General features: G+C 37.5%; 1 protein-coding gene across 1 annotated transcript; it reads left to right on the forward strand.

The window, feature by feature from the left end:
• Positions 1 to 200: 200 nt before the first annotated feature.
• Positions 201 to 9,186, forward strand: LOC146729686 (uncharacterized). Its single transcript, XM_085495201.1, has 3 exons — positions 201 to 357; positions 8,157 to 8,353; positions 8,480 to 9,186. Exons 1-3 carry the CDS (start codon positions 279 to 281, stop codon positions 8,810 to 8,812), a joined length of 609 nt encoding a protein of 202 aa, XP_085351327.1. The 5' UTR covers positions 201 to 278; the 3' UTR covers positions 8,813 to 9,186.
• The last annotated feature ends 1,721 nt before the right edge of the window (positions 9,187 to 10,907 follow it).

Consider the following 10,907-nt stretch of genomic DNA (forward strand, 5'->3'; position numbering starts at 1 on the left):
TATGGGGAATTTGAAAATTCTTAATTCGCATCTGTTTACAGTAATCAATGATGCGACACTATCTCATCAAATTCCAGTGATGAGAACCAAAACCACGATGCTAGCACAATTGAATTCAAAACTGGATGCGATGGTCTGTTTCTGTCTTACTCGTGAAAACTCATTGGTGTTCGTGGCCGCTCGCTTGTGATCGTAAACAGTTCGTCGGTGTCGTGGAACACTGCAACAATCGTTTTTTTTTTTTTCATTATCCAAACAACTATTTATCGTAATTGGTCATGATGGAAAATTGCTCACTACCGAGTTACCACGGTTACCAATGGCAACTGTATTCACCATGGCTTCGTCACTATGAAGGTGAGTTAGACAATATAATTAATTGTGTGGTACTACTCGAGGTCACGCGGCGAACCACACGCATTGTTACAATGGAACAAAAATAATAAACCATTATTTCATTTGAGTCTGTGTGTACGGAAGTTGTTTTAATATATATGTGATTGGTGGCGTTCCACTGGTGAGTGAGTGCGTGCACGGATTTAACGTATAAGTTCCAATCGGGTGTTCTCGACTCAGACGCTTTCGTCGGGTCACAATGCGTGCACGAACTGAATGCTTCGGACACCGAATTGTTCGTGTTTTCGACTCACACATTTACCATTAATTGCAATATTTTACATGTACTAATAGTGTTTATCTTAAATTAAAATTTAATTAGGACTTAATAGAAATTTGTTTTATTTTTACATGGAAATAAGTATTGAAATATAGATGTGATAATTAATGTCTATTTATAATAAGTACTAATTAAAATAATTGTTCTATATATTGATTTTCTATAACGCATGGAATTATTTTTATGACATCACAAATATTCTGTTTTGTAAAACTGTTAAAATGTTCACGTTGTTGTGTCATGATTCTTTACTATATCTCCACTTTCTCTATAGGGTATATGATTATATACCCTTTTAATATACTGTCACGGTGAAATACTTTATTTTAGCTGGAATTAATTTTCACTGAAAAGACTTTTTGTTTTGTATGGAGTTTAATTTCACTGATTTTTGCTGAATTGAATGTACAACATAGGAAAATAGTTTATTCGCTGAATTTTCAAATTATTTTCACTGAATCATCCCTATAGCGAAAATATATTACAAACGAAATTTCAATATTTTACAGTCGGGTACAATTCTGTATGTTGTTAACATATCACGACTATTTCGACACGATGCCATAATTTAGTCTAGTTTAGAATATAGATTGTAATTTTTGCCTGGAAATAAAGTCTAAAATTCACTGGAAATCCAAATGTGTCTACTTAGCGAACGTGTCAACGTAACTGAACGTTGTGGGTATCTGAATCTAATAAAGTCGGTCTAGGTAGATATGCTCTCAACGCCGACGGCGGCATACATCAACCGAGTTTAAGGGTCCTCCTTCCCTCCTTTCCACTCCGGGTAGACACATTTTTGTAGTCTCAATCTAGTAACTATGATTTAATGATACGGCAATGCATATTCATATACTGGAGGTTGAAAGGCCTTTGCTATAAGCATTTAGTTATATTGATTATTTAGTTATATTGACTATTATTCAAATTAAATTTATGTCGTATTTATTTGAAAATAAATGCATTCGAAAGTGACGTAAATCTGACGCACATTCAAATAAGGAAGACGTCACAAACACAATCGAACACATGTTTTACTGCTGGTTAAATTATGTTGTTTTCACTGCTAGGGATACGATAATAACTTATTTAAAGCGCGGTGGTCGTCGCGCAGCGCGTGTTCGAATTTCATGTAAATAAACAATGTATTTTACACGCGATGTATACGTCACTATGAGTCCCATATCGATCAGGACGCGGCACGACGACTGCCGCCCTTTAAGTCTGGTTCGCTGAGTTGCCACTTGGGTTATAGATATGTCCAGGCTAGGCCTAGTAATGCTTTATATTGCTTTATTATTTTCCCATATAATATTCTTTTACGAACAATGATCACCAACAATTAGCTCAGACTGTTTTATGGCTTTCTGTTTTAAAGGGCAGTGGTCGTCGCGCTGCGCATGTGCAACATTTGTGTTGATAAACATTTATTTTCCCACAATCCTATTCTCTCTTCTAATGGAAATCACAAGTATGCGCGATTTGCACTAATTACATCCGATGATTCCTTCGATACCTACCAATCACTTACAAATACTTAATTAAAGCTTGGTAACGTCTCATTTTTTACTCGTTGATCTGCGCAACAGTTAAAGTCGCCATCTTTGTTTATATGACACCCATATATCTCGCGCATGCGTGGGGCGACGACTACCTTCCTTTAAACTTAGATTCATTTAACACAATACTCCTAAATCCAATATTGTGTTACTGTATTTAATACAAGCACAAGCAAATATAGAATATCATAACGGTTTTAACACTTTTTACCTACATATCGTTACCGAAATCGTATCCGAAAGCAAGTACTGCGATTGTGAACGAACTGGAAATGCACTAACATGCAAACAAACAAGCGAACCAATAAATAAACAAGTAATGAAACGAACAAGCGACTGAGAAAAACAAGGTACATTATCCGGGCTCGGGGAAATTATTGTTTGTTTCAGTTTTGACTCGATCGGCAATTAAACTGTTATTCCTAACTCAGCGTGGTACGACAATTTAACGATTTGTTTTGTTGCCAATTCTGCAAATTGCCGGGAATGTAGTAAAACAAAGATTGATAAGGAGATGACAGGTGCAGTAGGTTGTCACGGAAACCCACTAATTTTAAAGTCCCCGATGTTAGGAAAATACCCAGTTGTAAATAGTCAATTACCTAAATAAACTACAGCCAGTATCAATATCAGTAATATTAGCGATATCTTGAAGTTTGTTGTTACGCTAGAACCAATGTTATTGTTAGTCATGTGACATATGGATAGTTGACGAAGGATGATCAGTGTCTGTTTCCGTCTTATAGTTATAGGTCCCACGCCACAAATAATCAGTTTATGCTCGACATCTCCGCAGGTCATAAGAACCTAGAACCGAGCAACTATTTATCAGTGACATCATGCCTGATTGGGGTCGAAATGTGGCATGTCTAATTTTTACCCAAAACCCTGCCTGAGGAAAGTGAAGTCAAACTATTTTCTTCTATGTCAGTCATTCGGGTCGTTAAAGGCGGCGGTCGTCGCGCATCCTCGCGTTCAATATGGGACTCATAGCGACGTATGCAACGCGTGTGAAATACATTGTTTACATGAAATTCGAACACGCATTGCTCGAGGAGTATTATCCTTTTAAAACATTAGAAAAGAGTAATACATGATTGTACGTGTATTATATTTTGTTTATTTATATGTTCACTTTTTGCTGATCGGCCGAGTTACTCTATCCATGGAGGCTTTTCTACCTCCACGCTCTATCAGAACAATTTTCAATTTCCATCACAATGAAAAATACAATGAAACAATATATTACAAAGATCACATAACTCATAAAAATAGAATTAGCAACACAAAAAATAATAGTAGTTTACATGGCTATATTTTTATGGAATGCTTTAAAACAATTGATATTGGACTTGAAGTTATCTCCAACTTTAGTGGCAAGAAGTTTCATAATTTTCCGATCTGCTAATCGTACCATATAATCATAAAAATGAAAAAAAAATCGAAAATATGCAGGTGCCTCACCATTCAAAGATTTAAATGTGAGAAAAACAGTGAAATAGAAAATACGCTGTCTAATTAACAAAACGTGCGTGTAGTTTTGAAAATAGTTCAACGCTTTTTACATAAACATTCGACTTAATCGTCGAGTTTAACTCTCTGAATCCGAGTGTACACAAAGAATCGAATTACCGTCAACAGAAAACAGATAAAACGTCAAATACTATTCTCGGGGCGGACATCCGGGTATTTTCACCGCCTGACAACTATCACGGTGAAAACAAAGGTTGAAAACTTTCAGAAAACGGTACTTTGGGATGGTTGTTGGGACTCCCCTGAACAGTGTAACAAGATTACCCCTGCGTGTGTAACATAAACAAATTTGGTTGTTCAGGATTACTACAAAGTTGAGTTAGAGTTGTTTTCTCGAATTTAGCTGTTGTCACCGGCTCTCCGACCGGCGTTCCACAGCAGCTCGCGCAGAGCCCATAGAAATGCATGGTGCAGTGGTGCGCGTCTTAGCAACGTTGGATACCCAACTTATGAGCAATGAATATCAACATTCATTCACTGTTACTGACATTAATACGTGTGGAATTAGCATATCTTAGCAGGACATCGGCATAACGTAGTTATGTACAGCTACAATTTAGACCACCAATATATTTTGCGTCTGCAAGACCAGTAGCGTTAGGTACATGAGACGATGAACCAGTTGACAAATGTCATTAATAAAGGTGACAAACAAAAGTGACCCTAAAATGGATTCTTGTAGTACTCCATCGGATAAACTTTTCTTTCTGTAATACAGGCCACAAAATTCACAAATTATTGACGCTTTGTCATGTATAACCTAAGCCTCATCCGAGTACCTGTAAATTGATAACTTGTTAATAACAGATTGTAGTTAATGAGTTCAAAAAAAACTTTGGAGAAATCAACCATTGATGTGGTCATTATCGACATTATACACAATTTTACAGGCAATGTGGGTCCACGCAGTTTGATTTTTTTTTCTAACACGACTGAGTGTTTAAAGGGAACGTTAATATGAATCAAATAATCGGATAAAGAGTTATGATAATGTATTCCTAGTAATGTTGATTCTCCCGATAAAAGGACTATCAGTGACTTCAAATTCTAAACGGATTACATTCTTTCTCACTCAACACATTTCCGAAGTACCGTTATTTTGGCCAATGAGATATAACCTGGACGACTTTATTTCTGGCGCATTTATATTCACACCAGAGAATATGACATAGCTCAGTTCTGTTGTTTTTTTCGAAAACATATCATAGCATATACTCGGGTTGTCTAAAGCGTTTGACTATGAGCTTAAAGCGTGGTAGTCGTCGCGCTGCGCATGTGCGAGATATATGGGTCTCATATAAACAAAGATGGCGACTTTGACTGTTGCGCAGATCAACGAGTATGAACTGACACGTTTCCAAGCTTTTTTCATGTGATTGGAAGGTATCGAAGGAGTCACCGGCGGTAATCAGTGCAAGTCGCGCCAAGGTCAAACCTCATACTTGTGATTTCCATTTGAAGAGCGCATTGGATTGTGGGAAAATCAATGTTTATCAACACAAATGTCGAACATGCGCAGCGCGACGACTACCGCGTTTTAATGATGGGACAATGCAAGTTGCAAAAATGCGATCCACCCATTGAAAGCAAGGTTTACATCACAGATATCAGGGGTACCAATGAAAGTGTAGCTTTTTAATGAAAATCACAGCTTTGACACCGTGCAGCATAGCTTGGTTAGGAATACATGTACTTGGATTTTATGACAGTGTAAAGACGTGGTGGCTAGTGTTGACAATGTCTGTTTTCGAGAGTTTGTAAAAGCTCACGAAGATTTAAAAGTTAGTATCATATGAGATGAATATTTAGCTTCTCTTTCTTTCATTTATGCGCTAGCCACCACGTCTTTACACTGTCATAAAATCCAAGTACATGTATAAGAATAGGACGTCCTGCTAGCCCGTTCGCTTCGAAAATTGGAATTGAGATTTCTCTGCAAGTTTCGTAAAATGATGGCTGAAACTTTCTAGAAATGAAATTGAACCTGAACCTCACTGATCGCGGCATATTACACAGCATAACTTGGTGATTTTGTTGAGAAAGCGAGTAAAATACTTACCGTCGCTAACGCTGCTTTTGGAGGCAGCCATGTTGTGTACGCCCTCAACATCAAAATATGTTCAAAGCTTGAGTTCTCGATGTCAAAACTAGCGGATTTTATTCCTGCAGCTAAGCTTTTCCTGACCAAGCTATGCTGCACGGTGTCAAAGCTGTGATTTTCATTAAAAAGCTACACTTTCATTGGTACCCCTGGATATGGTCGAGTACATGTCATGGCGCATTACGAAAATCGTGAACTTGAATAAACTGTTTGTCATTGAAATCCCCAAAGGATCTGTATCTAACAGTTATACGAGAACCAAAATTGCGTTGAAGAATTCGCATTAACGCATAGTTAACCCTGGAAAATGGTCTGACAGGTGATAATTTTTTTTATCAATTATACAGTCAAACACTACGATTAGAAACATCAATATGATCAATGCATAGTTTGGATGTCGGGCGTGTGACGTCATCTACCAACTGTACCATACTAGAGGTACATTACTTAGGGTTTGCAACGCGCATAGTACTGTATCATGACATCATGCCAAGATCCCATTCAAGTCTCATCTCGTAGATAGCGAGACTGAGGCTACGACCTTTTGACATGACAGAGGCGGTTAGTAATAAAACAATAAACATGTATTACTACATTCATAGTGAAAAAATGTAATACATCGAAAATGTAGTTATCGTAATCCGTCATATCGTGAGCAACTATTTTGATCCACCTGGACATCCCAGTATCCTAGTTACCTCGGGCATGCGCATTCGCATTTTTCTGAGTTGGAACGCTTATGCGAGAGCGAGATTGTAACGGGATCTTGGTATCTTGTCACCGTAGTTGCAAACCCCAAGTAATGTACCTCTGAACATACTAAGAAGTAACATTAACTCGTGCATAAAATGAGCGGTTTCATCGTGACAGTTTTGAGAAGGATAAACATTACAGTCCCCACAAGCAATCATTACTTTCTCCCCAGGTTAACCCTTTTCGGTGGTCCGTGCAATTGCAATACCGATATCATGGAACAAATTAGGTGGTTAATAAACTGTTGCTGCTGCAAAAAAAGAACTAGTTGTGTTGCTTAATTTCTAACCACACAATTACTCACCAGTTTCTAGATCTCGCCGTCTGATAAACGGAATATGACTTTTGATATATAAAAGTATTGCACTGCGCAGTCAATTAGACTACTAAGTATCTTTGCGCTCTGAATTGGAATTACCAATATGTAAGTCCGTGCTTGAAACCTCATTGATTAAAAATCTAAAAAAAATACCCACAGAAAAGTGCTTTCATTGTCATGATTTAGCAGAAATCTAACCTGTTCATTTTTGTTCGAAACATGTTGAATATTTCATGAACAAATTGCATATTGTGTTTTTTACCTATGTTATTCTTAAGTAGACCGGCTCCAGTAGGTAAGTTTGAAATAAGAGAAGGTTGCAGAACTCGTCGTTGGTGTTTATGTTCTGTTTGACTACAATTATTATACCGGATAGCAACTCCATGCTTACATAGGTAACATTTGATAGAGCGAGTGGCCGACTGACAAACTGTCGACTGTGATCATTTCAAAGTGGGACATTTTCGGCCTCACGACGATTGTCGTATTTCTCGTAATGATGTACTATATGGTATGCATCATGGCCGTTACCCAAATAGAGACGACCACGAATACCCTGACTTTCGTTGCATTTCTCTGGGTTGCATTACTTTTGCGATTTACAATACACACAGTAAAAGTCAAGATCAAATCAGCTTCTTCCTTCTTTTGAGTTTAAGTTCACGTGACCTAAATTTAAGTTGATTTCCGAAATATTCGATGGATGTCGATTGCGTGTTTTAAATTAATAGTACCGATGACTTCATAAAAAATGTTTGTTCAAAAAGTGTCACATAATAGTCAATAGGAAGTTTATTACGTGCGAAAAGTAGCCTGCGTCCGTCATGTATTCGAGGAGGTGTAAACTCGGCATACTAACCCATATTGCAGAATCTGCATATTTATTTTAATGGTATTTGACTATCATGAGTTATGCAAATTGCTGCCGAGGCCGAATGGTTTCTGAAAGCGCGTGCATGTATCGTCGTTTATATACTGTAAAATGACTAATTTTCACTGGGTTTAAATTTCGCTGTTTTACCATTTCAGGCATATTCAGTGGGTTTTAAATTCACGGTTTTATCATTTAGATAATGTGTTCTATAATAAATTTTACCTATTTACTGGGTTTTAATTTAGCTCATTTTCCAATCAGCGAAATAAGCAAAATTAAAACCCAGTGAAAAATTAATCTTTTTACAGTATTGATTTGTATTGCTAATTTGCATATTTCAGACAGCAGAAGTTGTCATCAACGACAATACCAACGCGGGGGCGGTGGTGGTGGCGGTGTTTGTAAAAAAAAGCGCCCTCGTACGGCGTTCAGCAAAGCCCAAATATCGAAGCTGGAAGAAGAGTTTACAGTGCACAAATATTTGACGGTTGCTAAGAGACAAGAACTCTCGGAATATCTGAAGCTGACTGAAAACCAGGTACTTGTAAATCTAGGATCGCTGAAAAGTATAACGACACGATGGCAATCCTCAATTGTCACTAATACATTTTTAAAAATTCCAGTTAAAAAACAAACTACCTAACTTATTTTGCATTTTTCACAGATTAAAATCTGGTTTCAAAATCGTCGAACAAAATGGAAAAGAGACTTCACCAACGATCTTGACATCGCTATTTTTCAACACCAGATGGCGCTCTCCATGTCCAACGGCTGGTCTTCCTCTCGAGGATTTAGCACCCGCCATATTTATGGCCAATCAGTGTTCGACTTCCAGTCACCGAGAGATCGTCCGACATACAGCATTACAAGCAATGATATTATCGCCAGTACACATGGAAGCGAAGAAGCTAATGCCTTAACTTCTACTACCGCTAAACAGAATGATCGGGCTATTAAACTACCGGTTGTTTCAAGTCTCGTAGCCGGGATAAACTAGTGATGGTACGAAATCACGTGATCGGGATAAATTAACGATAGTATATATAAGATTTATGACAAAATTACAGTAACAATAGTATCTAGTCCCTAGTATCTAAGGAATACTAGCGATAGTATCAAGTTTGTTTCCTTACTGGAACTTCTAGTCGAAGTACGCCGTAGAGGTCGCCTATCATATTGTGTTTGTTAATGACTATTCGTCTTTATTGCATGTCGAAACAAGTTTGTGAATGTGTTCAGTGTACTATATATTTTTGTTTTGTGGATTTTTTTTCTTTTATTATTTACTACATAGCATTAACAACAACAAAAAGTAATACATTTTACAGCAAAAAATTATACACGAGAAAATAAAACACAAGAATCAGTATATACTGTTGGCAAATTTATATACCTAACCTCGGGGGCGGACATCCGGGCATTTTCACCTGGCAACCATCGCGGTGAAAACAAAGGCCGAAAACTCTCAGAAAACGGTACTTTGGGATGGTTGTTGAGACTCCCCTGAACAGTATAACAAGATTAGTCCTGCGTGTGTAACGCATATAAATTCGGTTGTTCAGGATTACTTCAAAGTTGAGTTTGTGGTATTTTCTCGAATTTTCACCGGCTCGTCGGGAGTTCTACAGCAGCGCGCACAGAGCCCATAGAAATGCATGTACAGTGGTGCGCGTCTTAGCAACGTCGAACGTCTGGTGCCGTAACTCCGCTCCCGAGGATACCGACATAATTGCACAATAGTTAATTAAACTACATTTGTTACCGTTTTCTAGTTTGATGGATATTGACTTCAGTGTTACAAGTGAAATAACCAGATAACTATTTTTTCTCTCTCAAAAATGACTAAAATTACATTATACATATTGTTAAGGCTATGTGTTTTTCCAAACAGTTGTTTAAATCGAATAATGAGCGTTGAATATACTAATATTTCTAATCACTTCATCTTATCAGTAAGTAATATCTCAGGATAACTTGAAGGTTTCAGATTAGTATTTTATTTTTGTTTTTCGAAATGTTTACTAATTAATGGTCTTCAAAAATAAGAAAATGAAATAAACGAAAGAACAGAAAAAAATGCAGGATAATAACAATAATAGTACGAGATATATAAAATAAATACATAAATAAATAAATACACTCAAAAAACACACTAGATTATGTAAGCAGATTGCGTAAACGCCGCGCCATACTTCGTTTATGGCGATAATCTTAAAGCGTCTCCCTACAGTTTGGCTTATATACAAATGTATTTTAACGGGCGGTAGTCGTACAAAAAAAAGTACGAAAAAGAAACGTTACCGAGATTTAAATAGGTGATTCATCGGAAGAGTGAAACGCATTCACGAATGTTCCGAGGGGGGTCATATTCAGTATCACTCACGTTCGTGATTGTCACTGAGAGAGCGCAATGAATTGGACACTAATCGTGCGCATGCGTAGCATGGCGATCGTCGCCATTCAAACAGCGTCTTAGGTAAAATAATATTCGCGTGTGAACATGTAGATGCAGAAATAACATAGTGACAAAAAGTTCATTTGAAATTTGTAAAGCAGCCTCAACCTTAAATAAACCAAAAACATCTATGTTAAGTTAACAAATAGTAAAGAGCGGCAGTCGTCGCGCGCCACCCTGTTCGATATGGGACTCATAGCGACGTATACAACGCGTGTAAAATACATTGTTTATTTACATGAAATTCGAACACGCGCTGCGCGTCGACCCTTTAAAATTGTTACTGTCGTTTATTTTCAGATATCTGTATTCATGACTCGGCGCTTTCTGTATTAGTCGATAGAGGACAGCCATCCATACCCAATATTATGATTCAGAACGTACCGTACTTGACATTAAGCATTTGAAGCGCGTTGGTCGACGCGCAGCGCATGTTCGAATTTCATGTAAATAAACAATGTATTTTACACGCGTTGTATACGTCGCTATGAGTCCCATATCGAACAGGACGCGGCACGACGACTGCCGCCCTTTAAATTTAAGAAGCATTTAAATAACACATATTAATCACATATCAATGTATATTTCACCGTATCGGACTGTTTTCGGACAGCTTATCAACCGTAATCAACCCAGG

The sequence above is a fragment of the Saccoglossus kowalevskii genome, chromosome 21 (assembly GCF_978046115.1).
Source record: "Saccoglossus kowalevskii chromosome 21, keSacKowa6.1, whole genome shotgun sequence".
Classification (NCBI taxonomy): Eukaryota; Metazoa; Hemichordata; class Enteropneusta; family Harrimaniidae; genus Saccoglossus; species Saccoglossus kowalevskii.

Bases quoted from the DNA above. Each gene is read 5' to 3' on its own strand.
- LOC146729686 (XM_085495201.1), top strand. From the start codon at position 279: ATGATGGAAAATTGCTCACTACCGAGTTACCACGGTTACCAATGGCAA. The intron at 358-8,156 runs GTGAGTTAGACA...TGCATATTTCAG, and splicing joins ATGGCTTCGTCACTATGAAG to ACAGCAGAAGTTGTCATCAA. The intron at 8,354-8,479 runs GTACTTGTAAAT...CATTTTTCACAG, and splicing joins TGAAGCTGACTGAAAACCAG to ATTAAAATCTGGTTTCAAAA.